Raw genomic sequence first — 27,500 nt, 5'->3', positions numbered from 1 at the left:
CAGAAACCACGATAGATGTGTCTCTATGAAGAAAACTCCAATAAAACTTTACCTTCATTTGCTGAAGTTTTCAAAGATTTCTTTACGGCTTCGGCTATACTAAACGCAAAGGTCGAATGGTCCAGAGAAGACTTGAGAACATCATTGACACTGAACCATTCCTCGAGTGTTTCAGCATTAATTTCCTCTTCGTTCCTTTGCAATGCCTCTCGTAGTCTCTCAGTATGCTCTTTGATGTCCTTCTTCTTCTGAGCCATAACTGCTTTTCTTGGCTCACTCTTCGCCTCATTCTTTGCAGCCGTTCTCTTCATCTTGTATGCCTTAATCAGGCTGATCACTTCATTTATTTGCTCCTGTGTAAAGTTGGACTTTGGACTTTCCATGATCCTAGAACAAATTTTTTTGGGTTTACGTATATGGGGGAAAAAAAAAAAAAAAAATCTTTATAGGCATGTTAATATTCCCCATTCACTCTCTCTTAACCCTTTGCCGACAGGTGGCATGTACGCACATGCCATGGCATGGTGGGACTATCTGCCGGGGGGCATGTATGTACATGCCATGGTGTATGTATGGACATGCCATGAGTTTCTTTTTGTTACAATCATGGCAAAATATTATTTTTCTGCCACTGAAAGTGTGATTAAGTAGTTTTTAACACTCATTGTGTGTGTGTGTGTGTGTGTGTGTTGTGCATGTGTGTGTGTGTGTGTGTGTGTGTGTGTGTGTGTGTGTGTGTGTGTGTGTGTGTGTGTGTGTGTGTATGTGTGTGTGTGTGTTGTGTGTGTGTGTGTGTGTGGTGTGTGTGTGTGTGGGGTGTGTGTGTGTGTGGTGTGTGTGTGTGTGTGGTGTGTGTGTGTGGTGTGTGTGTGTGTGTGTGTGGTGTGTGTGTGTGTGTGTGTGTGTGTGTTGTGTCTGCACATGTGCATCTGAGTGCATGTATACATTGATATATATGTATGAATGCATATTTGACTTAAAGGTTGCTTAACAAACAATAAAACCACAAAAGTGACACAGAGCAATAACCCTTGGCCTAACCTTAAGCCTAACTTGTAGCTCCATTCCCTTCCGATCAGGAAAAGCTGCTCTGCAAGCCTTTTCCACTGAGTAATACTGGTGTATGGGAAATGGAAATGGTGATATCTGTCCACCTCACAGTAATAGCCAAGCTCAGATTCCACTAGCATAGTGACCCAGTAATATGATATTTCCTGGAACTCTGAAAATAACATATGTTTAAATACAATAGAGAAGGGAAGTGATTAAAATCAGTAAGAAAAATTATATATCTAAACATGCCTTTTACATACACAAAGGGTTCTACTTAATCACAACTAAGCCTTATTCACAAAAACATAGTATGGTGGCACTACTGTCTCTCAACTCTGCATGACTGCCCCTTGTCACAAGTAGTGTACTGGAGATAAACACTCCTTGTGGGAAGGGGCAGCTGTGCAGACTCGAGAAACCTCACCACCTCACTTGCACTATGAATAAAAAAATGCCAAGAGATGTTAAAGAATAAATCCTCCTAATAGCCAAAAAATATTACATATATATCAAATGCTTGTTTCAAAGACATATGAAGAAACTTACATCGTGAATGGAACAATTGAGGTTTGCCTATACTTACCACTACTGCTCTTATTCAACAGTGAAAATATGAGCAAGTCCATGGCTCCAGGGAAGTGGTTTAATATTTTCATGACACATACATATCTTTGGAGCACTATGTGCCTGAAGAAGCATTTGCACTTATCATTTTCACCTGTTGAAGTAAAATGACATATATAAACTGTTATGATGTAAAAATAATATATTTCTAATACTTTTCAAACTATTATCATGGAAATAATCATACAGTGTGTGTGTGTGTGTGTGTGTGTGTGTGTGTTTATGTGTGTGTGTGTTTATGTGTGTGTGTGTTTATGTGTGTGTGTGTGTGTGTAGGTATGTGTGTGTGTGCGTGTGTGTGTGTGCATGTGTGTGCATGCAAAAGAGGAAAAAAAATTACCATTTGCAAATTTGGCTCCAAAATTTTCAACATATGATGGCAGAAACATGATGGAAATCAATTTGTCTATACACTCTTGTGGATTTTCTTCATATTTATCCTGTATAGCATGAAGAACCTGTAATGACAGAATGAACTGTAAAAACAAATTTACCATCAAATCCCATTGAAATGATCAAACTTGTAGTTACCATCATGATTTAACCCAATGACTACAGAATTATGAAGTGTCTCCTGTATTTTTTGTAAATTTTGTTACATAGGGATGGCTCCACAAGTGCTCAGCCAGCAAGGAGTCTACCTGTAGGCTCCAGTAACTACTCATGATTTCCCCTTTCCTTGAATTTATGGGAAAACGTTTTTCTTTCTAATACTATTGATATCAATACTTTTATTATTCTTATTGATAATATGGTTATTAAACTGTTACTAAAATTTTGGTAACATTAAAGGCAATGAAATAATACAAAAAAAAAAAAAATCACAGAAAAGGGTAAACAGGCAGGATAGATAAAACTAATAACCGACTCCTTGGTCATTAAGCACTTGTAGAGCCATCTGTGTGTAATGACAATAGATGAACTCATATTACAATGGGATGGCATGTACTTATGCCATCCATGTCGACTGGGTTAAATATAAGCAGAGAAACAATATGGTAAGGAAAATGAAGCCTCACACACATTATATATATGTATATATGTATATATATACACATATATATACATATATACATATATATATATATATATATATATATTATAATATATATATATATATATATATATATTATATATATATATATTTATATATATATATATATATATATATATATATATATATATATATTATATATATATATATATATATATCTATATATATGTATATATACTATATATATAATATATATGTAATATATATATGATATATTAATTATATATATATATATTTATGTATGTATTATTAATATTATATATTATTATTATATATATATTATATATTATTTATATTATATATATTGTTACGCCGGTCCGCCTCGTCTCTCTGCCACCAACACAAGGCAGGCTAGGCAGACGGCGTGCTATCCACAGGGTCGTGAACACTGAACAGCTCCAAGAGGCTCCGAGCACCACAGCCTTTCCTTCTTCACTTCCTCCCTCAGGCCCTGAACCTCACCCTTCAGAGTCTGCACCTCCATCAGTTCACTCTTCACGCTGTTGCAGGCCTTGTCGGTGTACTGCTGAGTTTCCATCTTCACAGATGCAAGATTGCTCTGTAGCACCTCAACAAGTTGGCAGAACTGTTCCTCTGCCTTCCTTGCCTGCATCTCGACGAGATGGTGCGCCTGCTCGCGTGCCCTCTGTGCCTGCTCTTCTGCCCTTTGTGCCATTTCCTCCCTCATACCGGCCAGCATGGCAGTGATCAGGTCCATCTGGCTCGGCTTCACCTCACTCGTGCCTGCCTCAGTCATAGCCTCCTCTCCCTCATGGCTGCTGCCATCTTTGGACGACATAATAAATCGGCAATCTCACTGATCAAATATCACAAATCCCACTCCTGACACCATTTGTTACGCCGGTCCGCCTCGTCTCTCTGCCACCAACACAAGGCAGGCTAGGCAGACGGCGTGCTATCCTTAGGGTCGTGAACACTGAACAGCTCCAAGAGGCACCGAGCACCACAGCATCCCAGAACACCACCAGGGGACACCCACTTGGCGAGGCAGGGCACGAAATAAACACAAAATGACAGTCTTTCCTTTATTTACACAAGTTATTTACCCGTACACTTTTCTATAGGCACAATACAGGGGGAAACCAGCATGTCACAGCTTATAACAGGGCAACACAAAGTTTATCAGGTCACCAGGGCACACACGAGGTCTTCACAGGAGCGGCACCCAACTCCGTCTCTCGGCTTGTTCCTCTGCTCCTCCGCTCACAGCCAGCTGCGTCATGTTTGCCCAGGTCCCTTCATGTTAACACATGTTTCGCACAGAGACAAAGACCCACTGGCGTAGCACTATCCCCCCCTATCAAGCAGACGAACCGTCTGCTCTGTCATATCTAAACCTGAAACAAACTACAGAAAATTTAAATAAAATAATTTCTCAGAAACACAAAAATCTTTCACCCAGCGCGGCTTTCTTCGCTCTCGCTGGGGTCGCTCTGGAGGAGGTGTGGGCGGCGGTAGATTTGCAGTGGCACCCAGAGGGGTATCTCCTGCCCCAAGACCTGGCTTGTTCCTCTGCTCCTCCGCTCACAGCCAGCTGCGTCATGTTTGCCCAGGTCCCTTCATGTTAACACATGTTTCGCACAGAGACAAAGACCCACTGGCGTAGCAATATATATATATATATATATATATATATATATATATATATATATATATATATATATATATATATATATATATATACACACACACACACACACACACTCTCTCTCTCTCACACACAAACACAAAAAAACAAACAAAAAACAAACAAACACACACGCAAGCATGCACACATGCACGCACACGCATGCAAGCACACTCACTCAACACACACACACACACACACACACACACACACACACACACACACACACACACACACACACACACACACACACACACACACACACACACACACACACACACAAACACACACTGATAAAATATTTGTGTATTCATTGTAACCCTGCTGCGGTTTTATGTCTTTATGTCTTTTATGTTTTGCAACGAAGAATATGTCGCATGTTTTCTGTTTATGAAAAGATAATCTTTATCTATATTCCACTTATAATTATAAAACCATCATGATTACAACTTCATGAACATAATGTCACCCCATACTGTTAAAATGCAATTCATATAATTATAATACAATATATAAATCGTAATCATATATACCATCACAACCATACCTAACGAAACTACAATAATCAAAACCCAATATAACCATCACAACCATACCTAAACTACAATATATATATATATATATATATATATATATATATATATATATATATATATATATATATATATATATATATATATATATATATATATATATATATAAAACTATGATGTCTTTATTAGCTACATGATACATATAGCATCACAATATAGCATAATAGACATGTGCAACCCCACTCACCTCTGTTAAGAGTGAAAACATTGGCCTTGGCTTTTCGAGAATTTCTCTGCAGTAGCCGCGAAGTTGCTCCACTGCAAACTCCCATGGTCTGAGTCCTTGGGGAGTGGCTGGCTTTGTTTTATTAGGGGTGTTTATAGTGCTTAGGGTTGGTTCTTCTGCTGTGTCTGGTGGGGCTTTGTCAGTGTTGGTATCTGTTGTGATTTTGTCGGTCTCTGTGGCTGTGTCGGAAGATTGAAATGCGTCAGCAACACTTGTATCTGCTGCTTTGTTTTCCTTTTTGCATTTGGCATACTCTTTATCCCAATAGTAATCCTGCAAAGATGTGTGAATAATGGTATAATGCTGGAGTTCAACTTAAAGGAGAGAAATTCTAAACTAGAAACAGAAATTAGTTGCATGTTACAAATAAATGTGTACTAATTATCAATATCTTTCCACTTATCATTCCAAAGTCATATAAAAAAGAAAGAGAAAAAGAGCTAAAAACTGGCATGTCTGATACACAAAATGGGAAAGTAAAAAGAAGTCAAGGAAAAAAAAAAAGAAAAAAGAAAAGGAAAAAGAACGAAAAAAAGAATTGAGAGAGAGAGAGAGAGAGAGAGAGAGAGAGAGAGAGAGAGAGAGAGAGAGAGAGAGAGAGAGAGAGAGAGAGAGAGAGAGAGAGAGAGAGAGAGTGAGAGTGAGAGAGAGGAGTGAGAGTGAGAGTGAGAGTGAGAGTGAGAGTGAGAGTGAGAGTGAGAGTGTGAGTGTGTGTGTGTGTTAGATTTGATTTGATAAAAAGTTATTTACAGAAAAGTGTACATGCCTTGCAAAAAGCCAGGGTAAGATGCTATAGCACCTATCCAAACTGGCTATGCTTCTATTTATGGGTTGTCAGTCAAATATATTTTATACATGCCTGAAGGGCTGTGCCATTGTGCTTACACTATTCACATATCATGTAGTTGGTAAAAAAACGTATATCTCTAATCATATCAAAGACAAGACCAGTGTTTAGGGTAAGTGTTGATCTCTGGACAGTGCTGTTTGATCGATAGGATGCAGTTTTCGAGCAACAAAGTAAGTAATGTGTAAGATTAAGCGACTTGAGTACCTTGCACATTTTGCAGTGATGATATGAGATTGGCTTTAGCTCTAAGACAATCCATTATCGGCTTTATATGGTTTGTCTATATCAGATGTCCCTGCAGTGCTTTCATAATGCCAGAGAGTACCATGTGCATTTTTCTTCATTTTTTGGGTAGTCCATACCTGGCCCTCATAATCTCAAAGACAGCTGAAAACACATTGCACATTGCATAGAACAGTTCTTCATGGGAGAGTGCTGGTTTTGCTAATTGATATACCTTGTCATAAACTGATATTCCCACATCAGAGGGTATCCAGTATAGTGACACCTGTATACCCTGCTCTGATAGGCCAGAAACTAGGTGTAGGATATTCCTAGTTACCATGTTTCCTGGACTAAATGCAGTAAATCTATTGTGCACCTTGCCTGTCAGAGAAGACATTTAGGTGTTGCTGCTGTTCACTACCTTTTTTGAAGGCATGGTATATGCCTATTAACTTGGCATCAGTTGTGCTTGCCCAATTGGAACTTTGTACACTTTCTTTAAGAGAAATGTCAGGAATTAATACTCCAATCCCAGCTGCTCTGTGAGGATCAGTAGAGGTATAACAGTAAATCACAAGTGGGGGGTACTATGAGGGTAGATGGAGAATTTCATCTGTATATTTCAGGTAATAGCCTTTTAGTTCTGTTACTGAAGTCATGGATTTAGGCTCTGTTAATTTATCAATCTGAACATATGCATGTGATCTATGGGATGTTAATAGCATCAATGTTACACACACTGAAGCTGAAAATAGTTTGGGCAGTTTTGGCCTTCCATTCTAGGTTCGATTGTATCAGACTGAAGTAGTGAGGGTGCTGGGCTTGCTTTCTGATTAATCTCAATGGACAAAGTAAAGGAAATTTGTGGTCTGGATTGAAGTTGGTGTTGACCTGGGTGATACAACTGTAAATTGAAGGGAGGTCTAGCTCTTTCCTGATGACAAGAATTTTAGCAGTCATTGGGCAGCCAAGAATGATTCTCATGGCCTTGTTTTGTAAGACTTCAAGGGGTTTCAGACCATTCTGTGGCAACATACTAAGAATTGGGCTCACATAGTCTTTCATGGATCTAACAATAGATATGTATATCAACCTTAGGACTCTTAGGGAGGCACTTATGTATCTGATAAGTCCCAGGGAAGCACACTTTTTGCTGAACCTCTGGAGAACATATTCCCCCCAATCAAAGACCTGAATGAGAATGTCATCAGCATAGGATATGATGCTGCATAGGTATCCTAACTCACTGTTGAGCTTGTAAAGAGAGTGCATAAGTATGTCAAATAATGAAAGGGACAAAACTCCACCTTGTGGAGTGCCTAACTCTAGTTCACCATAAGGTGCCTTGGTACCATACCTTTGCTCTAATCAAAGATCGATAATCCTTTATACATAGCAGAAGCTTGCCCTTAGCTCCTAGAAGAGTTAATTCATGGAGGATTGCAGTAGAAGCTCTGTTGAATGCTCCCTTGAAATCTATGAAGCAAGAAGACTGCGTTACTTCCATTTAGGTACTGAGCTTAACATATTTGTTTCCAGGGAGTAGGCAAAATACCTGCAGTATAGGTTAACTTGAAGAGACATAGGAGAGGATTTCTTTCCTTTATCTGTACCTTTGCAAGGAGTTGGGTGATGTCATAAGTGATTCCATAATCCCAAGGTGCAGTGGATTTGCTAGTCTTAATGGCTGCAAGATGTTCATGACTTGTCAGTGTTTTAACTTAAGGGAGCACCTGTGCATGGATAAAGGAAGATTATCCAGAGAGGAATTTTTGCAGCATTTACTGAGGAGTGTGGAGTCACATTGTATGCATTGCCTTTAATCTTGCTGATTTCCCTCCACACATTACTTATGGGAGTCACAGAGTCAATTGATTCTGACCAGGCATACAATCTCTCTTCCTGCTTTTGAGTTATTACCTCATTAAGCCTTTTACTAAAGAATACAAAGTACCTAGCTAGGCAGGGATTTCTTCCTGAGTGTTTTAGCTGATTTACTGTAGACCTTATAAGCTTTCTAATTAGCTTTATTTCGGGATCTTTGTTCAGGTGATGTGCTCGTTTGCCTCTGGAGGATGGAGACCTATGTTTGATGGGGTTTCTAGGGTGGGGTTGGTTAATGATATTACCAACTTGTTGACAGAGAACTTCATTAACCTATCACTGCCAGGTCACGTGTATCAGCGTCATAACAAACTACTTGGTCTGCAGGGTATGCCTGTATGCATGGCGATGTGCCAGAGTGCATGGAGCAGGATGTTCAGCTTGATGTAGTGGACTCCAGCGCCCAGTGTCTAGCCGTTGCCAGAAACCACCGGAGTTTATCACACTCAGGAATTTTTCTTACCTGGCAGCGAGGGGGTGATGATCAAGGCTGGTAAGAGTAAAGTCTTCATAACAGCAGCCAATCCCTTTAATGAACTCATCATGATGTTTAATAGCAAGATGATATTGAAGGCGTGGCTGGGGTGGCCTTCTTTTGCAAAATGGGAGGATTAAACTTAATGCCCAATGGTCCCTGACTATGAATGGGATAACTTTTGCAGTGACTGGAAGTGTGTGCTGACTGTATAGAGCTATATAATCTATTTTGCCACTTAGGTAATGAGTCTTTTCTAAGGAGCATAATAGGTGTATAGGGTCACTAGTGTTTTGGCGATAGCCATAATAAACCTTACCATAGTTTTTGCCTATGGTGCTTTTGAGAGAGAGAGAGAGAGAGAGAGAGAGAGAGAGAGAGAGAGAGAGAGAGAGAGAGAGAGAGAGAGAGAGAGAGGGAGAGGGGTAGGGAGGAACAGGAGAGGGAAAGACAGAGGGAAGGAGGAAGAGAGAGAGAGAGAGAGAGAGAGAGAGAGAGAGAGAGAGAGAGAGAGAGAGAGAGAGAGAGAGAGAGAGAGAGAGAGAGAACCTTACCTTAATCCACTTATAGCATGTCTCCACTGCCATGCGCACAGTCTGACCTCCAAACCAGCTCCTACTGCCATGGTTTACTTCATTCCTCAGGTCAACCAAGTACACTGGCAGACCTATCTTCTCTGCTAGATAAGACTGTGACTGGGCTTCGTGGTAGCGTGCAGCAGGAATTTTGATAATTGTACTGACAAATCTAGAAAATGATTTTTTTTTAAGGATTCATTTCTTATTATTTTTCTTGTTTTGTGACTTTATTTCTTGAGCTCATATCAGTAATGTTAGTGATAATAAAATTAATGATGTGATAATTTAAAAACACTTATAATAATGATAAAACATTCATAGAAATATTATAATTAATGCTGATAATACCAATAAGATCTCTCATATTCATGCATGATCTCTCTCTTTTTCCCTCCTGTTCTTCCTTTCTCTCTTCCTCCATGTCTTTCTCCCCATTCTTCTCTTTCTATCTCTCACTCTTTCTCCCTTTTTTCTTTCTGATTGCTAAATACTAATAACATAATATATTAATATAATATTATACAATGATGTGTTTAGTATTACCAACAATATGTCATTTATGTTGAAAGGCCTATAATGGTCATCCCAATTTCCCTCATTGCATCCCTCTCTCTCTCCCTCATTTTCACTCTCTATTCCTCTCTACATCTTGCTCTCCCTTGCCCTATCTACATCCTGCACTCTATGTCCCACTTTCTCTACCCTCTTTCTTTTCTTCTCTTCCTTTTTCTTTCTTTTCATTTTCTTACTTTCTCTTCTTCCTTTCCTACATCCTCTCCCTCTCCAACATTCTCTCCCTTTCCCACTTATACCTGCTCTTCATCTCATTTCCATATCCTCTCCCTCTCCCTTTCTCTATCCCTCTCCCACATCCTCTTCATCTCCCTCTCTCTTTCCTACACCCTCTTCCTCTCTGATTCCCACTCCCACATCCTCTCCCTTTCCCACCTTGACATCCTCTCCTCTCCCACTCTCCTCTTCTCTCACTCCTCTCCATTCCTATTCTTTCTTATCCTCTCCTCTCGACTCTCCACACTACGAGCCTTACTTAGTGATGGCAATGGCATTTGCTCCAGACTTCAGCTCTTTGCTAGCGGTAGGGTCAGAATCGAGGATCTTAGCCTGGAGAAGATGCCTGGTCACAGCAATACCAATATGTGTTCCATGCAATCTGAAACAATAAAAAAAAGAAAATCAGATATATATCATTTAGAGAAACTTTTATAAAAAAAATCCTCTTTATTTGCTTAATAGCGTTTGTTTGGCATTAGCTATTTAAAAGAAAAACAGAGAGGGAGAGAGGGGGTGAGATAAGGAGGGAGAGGGGAAGAGGGAGAGGGAGGGAAGGAGGGAGGGAAAGAGGGAGGGAAAGAGGGAGGGAGGGAGATAGGTAGGGAGATGGGGATGGGGAGGGAGGCAGGGAGGGAGAGAGGGAGGGAGGGAAGAAGGAAGAAGGAAGGAAGGAAGGAAGGAAGGAGAGAGAGAGAGAGAGAGAGAGAGAGAGGGGAGAGAGAGAGAGAGAGAGAGAGAGAGAGAGAGAGAGAGAGAGAGAGAGAGAGCGAGAGAGAGTGGGTGGACCACATCATCTCTGTGATACATATATTTCAATTCACAATGCATATGATTTGTGGCATAATCTTCTCTTCTTTTATTCCTAATCCTTCCCCACCTCCTCTCTAGCTAGTATGTGATATATCTCATGAGATATCTGAGGGACAGTACCCTGGATGAATTTCCACTGACCAGCCCACCCTTATTATGCCATAAACCCTCTACCCACACACCCTAGAAGAAATCATTGATACACCAAAGATGGCATAAGGAATCTCCTTGACAACCACAAGAAAATTCAGCAGATGAAAGGCATTGGAGTGCACATACCACCTCATTTGTGTTGTGTGTGTAGAAATATCACCAATAAGAGTAGAGCTGTACCCTGCTCTCCTGACTGCCCTGGCATCTGCCACCTGAAGTACATGGGTCCTTCAAACTTTTCCACTGCTTACAGGTGCAGCATCTAAGGGAGATGCAAGAGATCACTCTGAATCTGATATCCATTGAGTTCAAGCCTGCCTGCCTGCCTCTCTCTTTCTCTCTCTCTCTCTCTTGAAAATGAAAATTATTTGGAAATAACAAAGGCATTATATGACAACAATGCAGCCACAGCTGCAAAGTTATTCAAACAGTTCTTTCTGTTTGTGGACAGCAGCCATTTTCTGGCTGATCCTCCTGCTACCAGGAGGATCAGCCAGGGAGGTGGAGCAACAACAGTTGCCTCCACCTCCCAGCAATCTAGAGATGGGCCCAAGGCAGCTGTAGGGAGGAAGGAGAAGAGAGCAGAATAAGAGACCAGAGCTTTCTGTGTGTTCACATTGCAGATGGAGAGAAGATGACAAGCAGGAATGCCATAATAACACCACCTACAGCTTTTGCAAGGCAAGAAGTGACGCTATGAACAGATACGGGTGGAAGGCTTCAGCAGAAAAGGCTGTACTGGTCAAAAGAGAATCAGCCAATATCAAGGTAGAAATCAAAACTGTCCAACACAAAAAACAGAAGCTCATTCACAACCTTTACTTATATCCCTGGCACTTCAGTAGCAATACTTCTTTCCAATTCTACACTGGGCCACTCGTCAACTTCGCATCCCTTCTTGGTCACAATCCACTTTTGAACTACAGTATTAAAAATTGGCTAATGGCCAGTATAACATTAAGCCCCTAATACCTTGTACCTGCTTTTATAAACAAAAGCAAAAGTTTCCCTTCAGATTCATTTTAAGTGTGCGTATCTAATAGTGATGCCAAATAAATTAAAGTTTACTGTTGGAGAAACACAAGCATCCTCTGATGAGCTGATGGCATGGGATATGTCATTATACAGTACCATCCGCAATTTCATGCCTTCAGTAACAAAAGGTCAACAGGTACGAAAGGCAGATTTCTAAAAAGGGGCCCCCCTGAGAGAGAGGGAAAAAGAGAGGGGAAAAGAGAGAGAGAGAGGAGAGAGAGAGGGGGAGAGAGGAAGAGGAGAGAGAGAGAGAGAGAGAGAAAGAGAGAGAGAAAGAGAAGATAGGAAGAAGAAGAGAGAAGAGAGGAGCGAGGGGAAGAGAGAGAGAGAGACCCCCCAAAAGAGAGAGACAAGAAGAGGAAAGGGCACAGAGAGAGAGAGAAGACAGAGAGAGAGAGACAGACAGAGAGAGAGACGAGACAGAGAGAGAGAGAACAGCAGAGAGAGAGAGAAGACGAGAGAGAGAGACAGACAGAGAGAGAGAGACGCAGAGAGAGAGAGAGAGGCAGAGAGACAAGAGAATGAGAGAGACGAGAGAAGATAAGAAGAGAGAGGACAAAAGAGAGAGAGACAGAACAGAGAGAAGAGAGAGAAGAGAAGAGACAGAGAGAGAAAGAAGAGAGAAGCAAGAGATAAGAGAGAAGAAAAGAAGAGAAAAAGAGAAGAGAGAGAGAGAGAAGAGAAGAGAGGAGACGAGAGAGAGAGAGAGAGAGAGAGAGAGAGAGAGAGAGAGAGAGAGAGAGAGAGAGAGAGAGAGAGAGAGACATAGAGAGAGGGTGGGTTGGTGAGGACAAAGCTGTATGACATTAGTGTGTTTAGCTAATAAAGTATTCCATACTATAAACAGCTGTCAAAATAATCTAGTCAATTCCATTCTCAAGTCCAAAGGGCTAGATGGAAGTGGTTGATACCTATCTCATTAAGTATCTTGAATAAATCTGAAAATCACTTTTCTAATCCTAGGAAAACAAATTCCTTTCCAACATACCTGGATTGCCAGACTGTCATAGTCCCAAAAGCATGTCTCCATTTCTTAACATCATCTGAAAACGTTGCTTTGTAAACCTCTATCCATTCCTCTCTGTAAATGAAATGTTATCATTATTATGATTTAATTTATTCTACATATATATGTATTTATATACATTATTACATATAGCTTAATCTAGCTATAATCTAGGAATGCAAGCAAAATACGGTATAATTGAGTATTAATACTTCTCTAATCACTTCTATAAAAAATGGCTTTACCAGGCAAATCCATCTAGTATTACCTTGTAGGTCATTCATCAGAGATAACAGACCTGAATTTGAATAGAACACATCTAATGTAATTAACAGAAAACTAGACAATAAACAAAATAAAGCCGTAGCAGTTTGGCTAGTCTGATTTAAAAGAAGTCCAATGATAAAAATTATAAACTTCATTATCTTCTGCATAAATCTTGTAAAGTTATATAATGAAGTGCTGCTGTGCCAATACTAAAAATACCTGTTTACAGTGTGTATTGTCATGATATCAGTTTAATTTGGAGATGACACTCATATATGAAGGAAGCTGGGGATAAACAGTTAACCATTATCTAATGATATATGCTAATATCATGCATTAAATGATAAAGATGAAATTTCAAGGCAATCTGCCCCTACATACAGCATACATAATTCAGAGTTGCTTGAATAAACTTTCTGAGTAGAGCCACATAAAAATAATGAAAAACGAAGGTAATCGCCATAAGGAACGCACAGAATACTAATAGGTAAAGAGTACATAACTAACACAAGATGTTAGAGTAAAAGGAACAGCAGCATTACAACGACACGTAATGTAAAACACTACAATAACAAAAAATACAAGTACATTAACCAAACTTGCCTCGAAAACCAAGGAACCACCCATAATCGCTCGCCTTCTCTTCTCCTGTTCTTCTGAAACATTTCTCCTTTCTTCTTTTCTTCGTATAAAATTTCGTATAGCCTATATCCCCCGGATCTATTTGGTTTCTTCTTTCTTTTCACTTATATCATCTCCATTAATTTTGCCCTTTTCAAGAAAATTATGGTTTCCAGAACGTTTTCAAAAAAAAATGTTCAGGCACGTGGGACAACAATAACAAATCGTTCGGGTAAGAGGCCGCAGATTCGCCCGGATTCCTCCCTGCGGATTCATCTGGATTTTCAAATGCGATTTCAAAACACATTGTTTCTACTTATTTATTTATTCTTTTTTTTTGCGGTTATTATTGATAAATGAAGATATAAGTCGAGTAAACAAAAATAAATCAACGGGATAATATTTACAGTAAAATTATTAAAGACATGTATAGATGCATAATACAAATTAATTATGAAAATGAATTGATAATACAAAATGATAATGTAGTAAAATAAATATACAAATTACAAAAAAAAAAAATAAATACAAAATAATGATGATAATAATAATAATAATAATAATAATAATAATAATAATAATAATAATAGTAGTAGTAGTAGTAAGTAGTAGTAGTAGTAGTAGTAGTAGTAGTAGTAGTAGTAATAATAATAATAATAATAATAATAATAATAATAATAATAATAATAACACAACACTAATAATGATAAAAACAAACATGCAAATGACAAATAACAAACAAATGAATGAATAATACAAAAAAAAAAGATAAATAAAAGCAAAATATACAAATTGGTAACCTCGTTCGTATAAGAGTTATGCGAACGGCCCGGAAAAAACAAACTTCAAAAGGTAAACAGAAATCCAAAATTTCTCGTCCAAAGATCCATTTTTTAGACAAAAGGTAGACCTCAGATTATTCATTAAGGATAAAGAATCATGATAATTGAAGAGTAGAACTGATACAATTAAGTTCGAATAAATGGAGACGAGATAAATTAAGAGAATATTAATTATTTCAGAGCGAGTGGCGCCGGGGAACATCTACACCATGCTGTATGTATGAGGAAAAAAATAAACGCTATAGATGTGTTGTTTTCCTTTTTTTATGTTGTTATTGTATTTTTTTTGAATGCATGGAAGAGGTGTTTAGATATATATGGTATGTACTTATGTAGATTTAAGTGTAGATCAGGATTTTATGACGCATGGGATTTATGTATTTTGATTTTGATTGCATAATAGAATTTTTTCGGTATTGCTTATTTGTTCGAATTCTGCTTTGTTTCTGATTTAAGGGTTGTAATGACTATAAATAAATATTGCTGTATAAATTTCTTAGAAATATTACTTAATGAGAAAATAATTTGATATTTCTTACATGGAACATTTTATGGGTTTATAATTTTTCTGAGTGTGGAGAAAATATTAGATTAATCATTATGATATGGATGACTTAGGGCTAACTGAAGATGATAATCTTGTAGAGGATTAAAATAGGTACAAAAAATAATCTGCAGATACAAATGCCACACATAAATGTAAGAGATCGTGCAAAGCCCCGCTCACAGCTGAATTCCAGTTGGTGCTCCCGAATTTCAGCTCTGTCTTGCCATACACACTGAGGTGAAGATAGTGCTTCCTGGGCGGTGTTAGGGGGAAGAGCCACACATCAACCCCTCCCTTGGCCAATCCTCAAAGGTCACACTCAGTCACAGCAACATAGATTAATGAATAAATTTTGTGATGTGGAGCCGAGGCCTTGATCTCTGGGAAGTATGTCCGTACTGTGAAGAATTTCCAGTATTTGAAGGGCCTCAAATGAGGTAGCAAAGAAGATTAGAATATTCTCCATTAGTTATAATAACCAGTGCTAGATGAAGGAGCTTTTTTTCAGTATGAGTCTCAAATCAGAATTTACACTTCAGTTGGTTCTTTTGGATGAGGAACATATATATAAAGTTTGTTTAATAGATTCTTAGTATACTGTAGGAAGTAGGAAGAGTGAAGATGACAGTATATCATCACTCTAATGTGATTTATTTGTTATATATATAATATTTTTTCCTCTTTATTTACTCATGGTGTGCAATATGAAAAATGCACATACTGATTCAGTATCTCAAGAGAGTACTGTAGCCAGGTTACTTTCGTCAGTTTGGCAAAGTAGAGTTTCGAGTGATCTTTTATATGATGATGAATCACCAAGGAGATCTGCAGCTCTGTCTTGTTTGGTAGAAGTTTGTTGGTCTCATTCAGACTGTCAAAGGGGTAAATTTTGACTTTAGTGCCCAACTGGAAAATAACAATGCAAACTAAAAATGTTGGTCTGTTGTGTTTTGAAATAATTTGACTTACATTTTTGTCAGGAATTAAGTTTCCAGTATTTTGAAGCTGCTGATTTCTGACGAAAATAATGGAAGAATATATCTAAACCACAGAAAATTTAGTTTACGTTCCTATTAATTCAAAGTGTCTTAACCCAACCTAAGCAGATGTAACCTAGTCCAACTTAATCTAACTTAACCTTTCCTAACCCAACCCAACCTGATTTAAGTAAACGCAACCCAACCCAACCAGATTTAAATAAATGCAACCCAACTTAACCAATATAACATATCCTAACTCAATCCAAACTAACCTAAATTGAGGTAAACTAACCCAGCATAACCTAACTTACTCTATCCAGATCTATCAACCTGACCTAATTTATCATTTAATTCACCCCATCCTAATCCAAACCAGCCTGGCCTAAGCTCATTTAACTTACCCCATCTTAACCTATCCAAACCCATCCTAACTTAACTTAACCCAACATAACCAAACCCAACCAAACCACACTCAACCTAACCTAACCTAGGCTAACCCAGGATAACCCACCTAGGTAATATTTTGCCACTGTCTTGTTATGCTATTGATCAGGGATATCAAACTCAAAACCCTAAAAGGGCCAAATTTCACTTTAGCTACTACCTTAGGCCCCAATAGAGGTACCTACCTGGCTCCATTATTAAAAACTGTCTGATAATGTGTACTTACAAGTAAAGGCTATTATACTTATTAGATATTAATTGATATTGCTAATGGTAACAAAATATGTAGATTTGTACTTGTCACGGCCTGCTACAATTTATTGCCTGGGGGCTTAGGAGATGGGGATTGAAGTAGAGTAGGGGGATCACCCCCTTGCCTTAACTAATTTTGCATAGTCTTTTCTTCCCTACGTTTCCTTTTCCTTTTCTTCATCTCCCTTGTTCTGTCCACTTATCCTAATCGTAAAACTAATTTTTGCCATTTTTTCCCCTTCTAACAACCTTTACCTTATACTATACCCCATCAGCTCCCCCTCTCTACCCTTTTCACTCCCATACCACCCTTTAGTACTGTTGAACCTATAACTTTACCCCAATCATTAACTCATTCGTAACCCTTCACGCTACTCTAATTTACCATAGTGCCATATGCCTTTGACATCATAAAGCAAGCTTCATGCTCATTATATTTTGAATATGCCGCTAAAGACCTTAGATGTTGACAGGGCAGAAAGATTTCAATAAATAAATGAATACAGTTTACTGTACAATTTTATTTTAGTTTTTAAACATAATGTCTATTTTGTCATGACAACATATTCATGTACGGCAGAAACATCCATTCAACTTGCATCTTTTACTGTACTGAATATTAAAGATATAAATGGTAGGGTACATCTAGACAAATGCAAAAGTAAATGAAAACAAAACAAGAAAGGGAAATTAATAAGGAAATTTTGTAGGTATCTTATAGAGTTTTGATAGTACTTAAATTTTTTTTCTTGTGTTCACTTATGATCATCCATTTTTAAGCATTATTCTTGTTTAAAAAAAATCATTGCTTGACATATTGAGCAATGTTTACAAAATCCTCTCCTAATAATCCCTTTCTGAAGCAATATATTGAATGGATAAAGGAATAAATACTCTTATGATGATATATTTCTGACATCATAGTGTTCAAAATGATCTTTTTTCAAATCTGCTAGTTTAGTAATATATAAAGTTTGCAAATTTTCTTGTGTGTGAATTTCTTTATCATTATAATGCTTTAAAAAATTTTGTTTGCAGGCTGGACGTCGATGGCATGCAGGTTTTCTTCCCCTACGACTTCATCTACCCGGAGCAGTATTCATACATGTTAGACCTAAAGAGGAGTCTCGATGCTAAGGTAGAATGGTGGATTTGTTTGTGGGAGAGAGAGTGTGAAATTTGCTTAATGGGGACATGCAGTTTCACAAGATGTCATTGCTGGTCGACAGAAGGGAATTGTTAGCAAAAGGGAGAGTCGGTGCTTGTTTGAGGTATTCTTAGGGTGGTGTTGTTATTCATGACAAGGAATATTAGATTTATTTTAAGAGCAGTTTAGCAAGCAGTGATAGCAAAAATGTTACATTTTCCTCCAGCAAAGAGGCAGCTACAAGGTTACGATTTTTGCTCCCATTCTGAAACTTATTATGTAACATCATATTTAATTTTTTATTAATGAAAAAGGGATTTATTGATCCCTGTATAAATTTATTTTCCAGTGCTACAGTACAAATATATGTGTTTTATTTGACTAATATGAATATCATTGAAATACAGAGGGACATAAATTCAAAGAAAAAAAAGTGGATGGATGGATGGTCAGATGGTTAGTTGGATGGATGGATAGATTCAATGGATTGATAGATGGATGGCTTGCTTGATGGTTATACAGATAGATATAAAGATACTCCGGTATAAGCAGAGAGAGAGTGAGAGGCTCAGTTGTCATAACTAATACCCCCCCCCCCCCAACTAGCACTGCCAATAGGTTTCATTAACCTAATGTCTATGGGTTTATGTACTGTCCCCTGTAGTTTTCTGTGAATTATTTTAGTTACAGATGGCTCCACATGTGCTCATCCACCAAGGAGTCTATCTGTAGGTCCTAGTGACCATGCCTGGTTTCCCCATTCCCTGAATTCGTGGATTTTTTTTTCTTTCTAGTACTATTGATGTTGACATTATTATTATTATTGATTATTAAATTGTTGTTAAAATATTAATAACATTAGAGACAATGAAATAATGCAAATGAATCTTTCAAAAAATAAAGGAAAAGAGTAAATAGGTGAGATAGGTGAAACTAGTAATTGACTTCATGGTGACAAAGCACTTGTAGAGCCATCTATGTGTAAAGTCAATAGATGAACTTTCATTACAGTGGGCATGGTATCCATGCTGATTGACAATGTCCCCTCTCTCTCTCTCTCTCTCTCTCTCTCTCCTCTCCTCTCTCTCTCTCTCTCTCTCTCTTCTCTCTCTCTCCTCTCTCTCTCTCTCTCTCTCTCTCTCTCTCTCACTCTCTCACTCTCTCACTCTCTCTCTCTCTCACTCTCTCTATCTCTCTCTCTAAGAATGTCATATACACAAAGCTAAATGGTAGAATTGCAGCCATTGAGAGAAAGCAGGATCCTCTCTAGTTTTATATTGAGAGCATATCAAAGGTAAAGGTTTCAGGGCCAGAAACAAGGAAAGATATTGAAGGTAAAGGGTCTGTTTATTTACCCATCTATATATCTCCCTCTTTATCTATCTCTCTACCTATCTATCTTTATCTATCTCTCTACCTATCTATCTTTATCTATCTCTCTACCTATCTATCTTTATCTATCTCTCTACCTATCTATCTATTTATCTGTATGTATCTTTATCTATCTATCTATTTATCTCCATATCTCTATATCTCTTACACAGCAACTACCCAACTGCACATGGGCTTGAAGAAAGTGGCTAAGGAAGGATGGAACTCGTTGGAAATCCTGGTTGTTACTAACCAGGAAGGACTTGCATGATAGTAAAGGGGAGATATTAGTTATGACAACTGTAAACAAGGATATAGAGATTTAAGTACACAAATATCTAGAGTAACTAATACACTCCACTAAAAAGGTTTATATAGTGTATATAACTCCACTTCCTCAGGGCCATTGCATACTGGAGATGCCTTCGGGGACAGGCAAGACCATTACACTGCTGTCACTTATTGTGTCCTACCTCCGAGCTTTTCCACAGAATCTCACAAAGCTCATCTACTGCTCCCGAACCATTCCCGAGCTGGAAAAGGTATAAGAGTTGTTTATGGTTTATGTTTTGATTTATTTTAAGGTTTGATATGTTTAGTTTATCCCATTTTTTTTTTTTCAATGGTCTGTTTTTTTTATTCGTTATTGAGTTAATGTTGTCAGTTATTATGTATTTTAGTTTTTAGTTTAGTATAGCTGACGGTGCTATTTCCCTAATATACACTTTGTTATTCCTGGCTCAAATCTGATTTTGATCTCTTATACATGGTGTTCATATTTATAGTTACGTACCATATTTTTGATTGCTTCTCTTAGATTTAGGTATTAGAAATTTTTTTATGAGCTCTGTAAACACCTTTGAATGTGTATAAAGTTTACTTTCCAAATCCAAATTCACAAGTTTTAATTGTAATGCAAACTCTTAACCAATTAAATTACCAAAGTTAATGAGATTACACAACAAAAAATCTTCATTCCTACACCAGAAAAGCTATAAAAAATGTTGCTTAAAACAAGTTATGTATAAGTTAAAGAAATACAGTTATCTTCTGTGAGTTAAGGCCATCATCACGTTGTCATGTAACATGTCATTTTTTATTTATTCAGATGCTGTGAGATTGGCAAATGTTTTTTTTTTTTTTTTTTTTTATGTTGTTTCATTTATTTTATTCCTGTTTATTATAAGGTTTTAGTTGATATTAGATGTTATATTAGATAGGGAATGATATTTGTAAACTAGATTAGTTTTGCTAACTGTTTTATAAAAGATTTATTAATACTTTTTTCTTGCAACTCTTTTGCCTTCCAGTATATAATGTTTCTCCCTTGGCCTTTCTCTCTTCTCTTTCCAAAATTAGATTACTGCATCTTCATTTTATTTCAGGTAATTTCAGAGTTGAAGAAGCTTAAGAACTACATTGAGAAGGAGACGGGAGAGCCTGCAAACATTACTGGCCTTGCATTAGCCTCCAGAAAGCATCTGTGTGTGAATCCTGAGGTTTGATTGACTGACTGTTACTGTATTATTTTGTAGTATTGTGTACGTGGATAGTACAGAGTCTTTAGTTCTGGTGGCAGCATGTCTGTTGAGAAATTTTTTGTTACATAAATTTTTTTTCTGCTGTTTAAAGATCAGTTATTATTTCACTTGTTATGTTTTTAGTAATTATTATGTGACATATTTTTTCTTTTTTGTTTTTAGTATTAAAGACTAGATGTTATTTTCTTAGGTAGTTAGGTTTACAGTGTATTATTATGTCTTTTTCTTTCTGGTATCTTAAACCTATTGACTGTCATTGCAGGTCAGCAAGGCAAGGGAAGGAAAGCTTGTTGACAATGGATGCTATGCTTTGACAGCCTCATATGTAAGATCCAGGGCCCAGAGAGATGACACAGTGCCACAGTGTGACTACTTTGAACAGTTTGATCTCCATGGCAAGGAATTTCCTTTGCCAGCTGGCACATACAACCTTGATGATCTGCGGGAGTTTGGCAGACAGAAAGGGTGGTGCCCATACTTCTTGGCCAGGCATGCAGTAAGTATGTTGTTTGGTGGAGCAGATGTTTGAAAGAGGTGAATATTATCTTTGCTGGCCTGAAATGCTCACCAGCTTATAAGCTTTGACTTGTGTTGGTGGTCAGGGAGTATTGAATTCAGTAATTAGTGTATGTCAGTAAGTTTTGCTAAGAAAAATTGTATACCACCCTTTAGTACTGTTGAACCTATAACTTTACCCCAATCATTAAAATATCGTAACCATTCATGACTACTCTAATTTAACATAGTTGCCATATGACTTTTGACGTCATAAAGCAAGCTTCACGATCATTATATTTTGAATATGCGCTAAAGACCCTAGATGTTGGACAGGCAGAAAGATTTCAAATAAATAAATGAATACAGTTGACTGTACAATTTTATTTTAGTTTTTAAACATAATGCTATTTGTCAGACCAACATATTCATGTACGGCAGAAACATCCATTCAAACTGCATCTTTTACTGTGACTGAATATTAAAGATATAAATGGCGGTTAGGGTACATCTAGACAATGCAAAGAATGAAAACAAAACAAGAAAGGGAAATTTAATAAGGAATTTTGTAGGTAATCTTATAGGGTTTTGATAGTTTAATTATTTTTTTCTCGTGTTTCACTTATGATCATCCATTTTAAGCATTATCTTAGTTTAAAAAAATCATAGCTTGACATATTGAGCCCGTTTACAAAATCCTCTCCTAAAATAATCCCTTCTGAAGCAAATATATTGAATGGAAAAGGAATAAATACTCTTATGATGATATATCTCCTGACATTCATCGTGTCAAAAATGATCTTTTTCAAAATCTGTAGTTTAGTAAATATAAAGTTGCAATTTTCTGTGTGTGAATTTCTCATCATTATTAAGCTTAAAAAATCTGTTGCAGGCTGGACGCGAGTCAGGCAGGTTTCTCCCCTAGACTTTCATCTACCCGGAGCAGTATTCATAATGTTAGACCGAAAGAGGAGTCTCGCATGCTAGGCGAATGGTTGGATTGTTTGTGGGAGATGAGAGAGTGTGAAATTCGATTAAATGTGGACATGCAGTTTCACAAGATGTCAGTGTGACAGAAGGGAATTGTTAGCAAAAGGAGGCGGTGCTGTGTGAGGTTAGTCTTAGGGGTGGTGTTGTTATCATGAAAAGGAATATTAGATTTATTTTAAGAGCAGTTAGCAAGAAGTGATAGCAAAAATGTTATATTTTCCTCAAGACAAAGAGGCAGCCTAAAAGGTTACGATTTTTATGCTCCCATTCTGAAACTTATTATGTAAAACACCAATTTAATTTTTATATGAAAAAAAGGGAATTTATTGATCCCTGTATAAATTTATTTTCAGTGCTACAGTACAAATATATTGGTTTTATTTGAACTAATATGAATATCATTGAAAATAAGATGGTACAAATCAAAGAAAAAAAAGTGGCTTCGGATGGTTATGGTCAGATGGTAGTGGATGATGGGGATCGATTCAATGGATTGATAGATGGATGGTTGCTGATGGTTATACAGATAGAATAAAGATACTCCGATAGAAGCAGAGAGAGAGTGAGAGGCTCTGTCATAATAATAAACCCCCCCCACCCAACTAGCACTTGCCAAAGGTTTCATTAACCTAATGTTTATGGGTTTATGATACTGTCCCCTGTAGTTTTCTAGTGAATATTTTAGTTACAGATTGGCTCCACATTGCCATCCACCAAGGAGTTATCTGTAGGTCCAGTGACATGCCTGGTTTCCACATTCCACGGAATTTGTGGATTTTTTTTCTTTCTAGTACTATTGATGTTGACACTATACTATTATGATTATTAAATTGTTGTTAAAATATTAATAACATTAGAGACAATGAAATAATTGACAAATGACTCTTTCAAAAAATAAGGAAAAGAGTAATAGGTGAGATAGGTTTGAAACTAATAATTGACTCCTAGTGACAAAAGCACTTGTAGAGCCATCTATGTGTAAAGGTAATAGACGAACTCATTACAGTTGGGCATGGTATCCTGCTGATGATAATGTCCCCTCATCTCCCCTTCTCTCTCTCTCTCTATCCTCTCACTATCTCTCTCACATCTCTCTCTCTCTCTCTCTCTCCTCTCTCTCTCTCCTCTCTCGCTCTCTCTCGCTTCTCTCTCTTTCTCTCTCGTCTCTCTCCCTCTCCTCTCTCTCTACTCTCTCAAGAAGTCATATACACAAAGCGTAAATGTAGAAATGCAAAGCCATTTGAGAGAAGAAGGATACTCTTAGTTTTAGATTGAGAGATATCAAAGGTAAAGGTTTCAGGGCAAGAAACAAGGAAAATATGAGGAAAGGGTCTGTTATTTACCCCTCTAATATCTCCTCTGTATCTATCTCTCTACCGATCTATCTTTATCTATCTCTTACCGAATCTATCTTTATCTATCCTACTATAACCTATCATATTTATCTATCTCCTCTACCTATCTATCTATTTAATGTAGATCTTTATCATCTATCTATGATCTACATATCTCTTATATCTCTACACAGCAACATCCAACTGCACATGGGCTTGAAGAAAGTGGCAAGGAAGGATCGGAACCGTTGGAAATCCTGGTTGTTTACTAACCAGGAAGGACTTGCATGATGTAGAGAGATATTAGTTATAGAAACGAAACAAGGTTATGAGATTAAGTACAAAAATCTAGAGTAACTAATACCTCCACATAAAAAAGGTTTATAAGGTAATAACTCCACTTCCTCAGTGCCATTGCATACTGGAGATGACTCGGGAACAGGCAAGACCATACACTGCTGCACTTATTGTTTCCTATCTACCGAGCTTTTTCACAGAATCTCACAAAGCTCATCTACAGCTCCCGAACCATTCCCGAGCTGAGGGAAAAGGTATAGAGTTGTTTATGGTTTATGTTTGATGTATTTTAAGGTTGATTGTTTAGTTTATTCCATTTTTTTCTTCAACTGGTCTGTTTTGTTTTATTCTATTGAGTTAAATGTTGTCAGTATCGAGTATTTTAGTTTTTAGTTAGTATAGCTGACGGTGTGATATTTCCCTAATATACACTTTGTATGCCTGGCTCAAATCTGATTTGATCTCTTAATACATGGGGTTCATATTTATATTAAAAAAAAAAACAGTTAAAGACCAATTTTGATCGCTTCTCCTTTAGGATTTAGGTATAGAAATTTTGTTTGTATTAGATATGTAAAACACCTTTGAATGTGTATAAAGTACTTTCCAAATCCAAATTAACAAGTTGTTATTGTAATGCAAACTCTTAACACAATTAAATTACCAAAGGGAATGAGATTACACAAACAAAAAATCTCATTCATACACCAGAAAAGCTATAAAAAATGTTTGCTTAAACAAGTTATGTATAAGTTAAAGAAATACAGTTATCTTCTGTGAGTAAGGCCTCTCACCGTTTTGTCAGTAAGAGTCATTTTTTTATGAGTCAGAGGAGTTGAGATTGGAAATAGTTTTTTTTTTTTTTTTTTGCTATGTGTTTCATTTATTTTATCCTGTTTATTATAAGGTTTTAGTTGATATTAGATGTTATATTAGATAGGGAATGATATTTAGAACAGATAGTTTTGATAACTGTTTATAAAAGATTATTAATACCTTTTTCTTGCAACTCGTTGCTTCCATAATAATGTTTCTCCTTGGCTTTCTCTTTCTCTTTCCAAATTAGATTATGCATCTTCATTTATTTCAGGTAATTTCAGAGTGAAGAAGCTTAAGGCACTAACATTGAGAAGGAGACGGGAGAGCCGGAAACATACTGGCCTACGCCATTAGCCTCCAGAATAGATCTGTGTGGAATCCTGAGTTTGATTGACTGACTGTTACCGTATATTTCGTATTGTGTACGTGGATAGTCAGAGTCTGTTAGTTCTGGTGGCAGCATGTCTGTTGAAGAAATTTTTTGGTACATAAATTTTTTCTGCTGTTGAAGATCAGTTATTATTTACTTGTTATGTTCTTTAGTAATTATTTATGTGACATATTTTTCTTTTTTGTTTTAGTATTAAAGACTAGTGTTATTGTCTAGTAGTTAGGTTTACAGTGATTATATGCTTGTTCTTTCTGGTATCCTTAAAAAACATTGACTGTCATCAGGGCAGAAGGCCAAGGGAAGGAAAGCTTGTGACAATGGATGCTATGCTTTGACAGCTCATATGTAAGATCCAGGGCCCAGAGAGACTGACACAGTGCCACAGTGTGGATACTTTGACAGTTGATCTCCATGGCAAGGAATTTCCTTTGCCAGCTGGCACATACAACCCTGATGATCGCGGGAGTTGGTCAGACGAAAGGTGGAGCCTCATACTTCTTGGCCAGGCATGCAGTAAGTATGTTGTTTGGTGGAGCAGATGTTTGAAAGAGGTGAATATTATCTTTGCTGGCCTGAAATGCTCACCAGCTTATAAGCTTTGACTTGTGTTGGTGGTCAGGGAGGATTGAATCAGAATTAGTGAGGTCAGTAAGTTTGATAAGAAAAAATGTAATTTATTAAATAACATGTATGATAATGATTGTGAAGAGGACTTATGTATTTTATGAAGTAGGGAAATGAAGGTTATAAAAAAAGTAGCATAATGTTGTGAAGAAGGGTGGGCCCAATAATAGCAGTGAAAAGGGAGACTAAGTTGTAGAAGGTCAGTGGTTGGTATTATAAAAGATTAGTTGTAGTTATATATTATAAAAATTAGTTATTATTTTAGCTAAAAAAGATTCATGATTTTTGCAGAAAAATATAAATCATTATGAAACAGTGTAGTGTTGATTGAGAAAAACTGAGAAAAACTCAAAGGTGGTTATTTTCAAGGTTAGTAATTTCTATGAAGAATGATAGTAATTGTTAGGAAAAGAACTGTTTGTAACTGGCAAGGGTATGTAGGAGTATGGATAATAAGCTTGATTTGACTGTTTACCTGCTGATTACTAAGGGAAGTCACTTATGGTTTCGCTCAATATAAAAGGAATGTGGTGATATTCTGTAATTAATATATTTTTTTCTTCCTTTTATTTTTTCCAATGATAGTACAAAGCAAAATATCGTATAGTCTACAGCTACCATTACATGCTGGATCCTAAGATTTCAGAAATAGTATCAAAAAAAAAAAAAAAAAGGAGATTTTTTTGAACAAAACGAGCGAGCTTGGGTGGTTTGATGAGGCTCACAACATTGGTAAGTCAATTTCATAAAGAAAGAAGAGGGAATGTTGTAAGGAAAAGGAAGAGGAGATGAAAAATAATTGTAAGGATATTTAAAGTTATGAAAAAAAGGGATATTGAAAAGTAAAACTAGAGAGGAGAAAAATTTCCGTTTTTGGTTGAGATTTGTTGATACCGATTTTCTTTCCATTACTATCTGCTGTTATGGATGCCTTATGGATACCAAACAAAATAACCTTATGTAATTTATGCCTTATGTATTTCCCCAGACAATATTTGCATTGACTCCATGAGTATAAATATTAACAGAAGAGTACTGGATAAGGCCAAAACCAGTCTTAACAGTTTACATGAACATATATCAAGGTAATGTGGTGTTCATCTACTCCTGTTTTTTTTTTTTTTTCTCTCTCTCTCTCTCTCTCTCTCTCTCTCTCTCTTCTGTTGCTCTCTTGTCTCTCTCTCTGTCTCCTCTCTCTCTTGCTCTCTCTCTCTCCTATCTCCTCTTTCTCTCTCTCTTCTCTCTCTCTCTCTCTCCTCTCTCTTCTCTCTCTCTCCTCTCTACTTCATCTCTCTCTCTCTTATCTCTCTTCTCTCTCTCTCTCTCGCCTCTACCCTCCTCTCTCGCTTACTTCTTTTTTCATTTGTAATTTCTTTACTTGATTTTTCTTTTTCTTTTTCTCTGGTATTACTTCTTATTTTTTCATTTTCTTTCTTTCTCTGCCTTTTCTCATCTAGTATTTGTTCATATCTGTATCTTTGTTCTTTCAGGATTCCTTTGTCCACTCCAGTGTCTTTTATGATGTTCGTGTC

General features: G+C 37.1%; 2 protein-coding genes across 2 annotated transcripts in view; one reads left to right on the top strand and one right to left on the bottom strand.

Annotated features, from left to right (window-relative positions):
* Positions 1–14,108, bottom strand: part of LOC119597738 — a 16,235-nt gene extending 2,127 nt beyond the window's left edge. The window contains exons 1-9 of the mRNA XM_037947344.1: positions 13,877–14,108; positions 12,989–13,081; positions 10,259–10,381; positions 9,187–9,379; positions 5,160–5,471; positions 2,018–2,135; positions 1,637–1,771; positions 1,042–1,222; positions 53–387 (exon numbers count right to left, since the gene is read on the bottom strand). Coding sequence (XP_037803272.1) covers positions 53–387; positions 1,042–1,222; positions 1,637–1,771; positions 2,018–2,135; positions 5,160–5,471; positions 9,187–9,379; positions 10,259–10,381; positions 12,989–13,081; positions 13,877–13,938 — 1,552 coding nt within the window. The 5' untranslated portion in view covers positions 13,939–14,108. The remainder of the gene's footprint in view (positions 1–52; positions 388–1,041; positions 1,223–1,636; positions 1,772–2,017; positions 2,136–5,159; positions 5,472–9,186; positions 9,380–10,258; positions 10,382–12,988; positions 13,082–13,876) is intronic.
* A 624-nt stretch (positions 14,109–14,732) lies between these two features.
* LOC119598095 (general transcription and DNA repair factor IIH helicase subunit XPD-like) overlaps positions 14,733–27,500 on the top strand; it is a 21,319-nt gene continuing 8,551 nt past the window's right edge. Inside the window, 9 exon segments of the mRNA XM_037947716.1 lie at positions 14,733–14,798; positions 14,917–14,950; positions 17,998–18,097; positions 19,879–20,019; positions 20,863–20,976; positions 21,281–21,514; positions 26,554–26,629; positions 26,632–26,700; positions 26,957–27,053. Coding sequence (XP_037803644.1) covers positions 14,946–14,950; positions 17,998–18,097; positions 19,879–20,019; positions 20,863–20,976; positions 21,281–21,514; positions 26,554–26,629; positions 26,632–26,700; positions 26,957–27,053 — 836 coding nt within the window. The 5' untranslated portion in view covers positions 14,733–14,798; positions 14,917–14,945.

Source organism: Penaeus monodon, chromosome 40 (assembly GCF_015228065.2).
Source record: "Penaeus monodon isolate SGIC_2016 chromosome 40, NSTDA_Pmon_1, whole genome shotgun sequence".
NCBI lineage: Eukaryota > Metazoa > Arthropoda > Malacostraca > Decapoda > Penaeidae > Penaeus > Penaeus monodon.
This window is presented reverse-complemented; position numbering and strand designations above follow the sequence as displayed.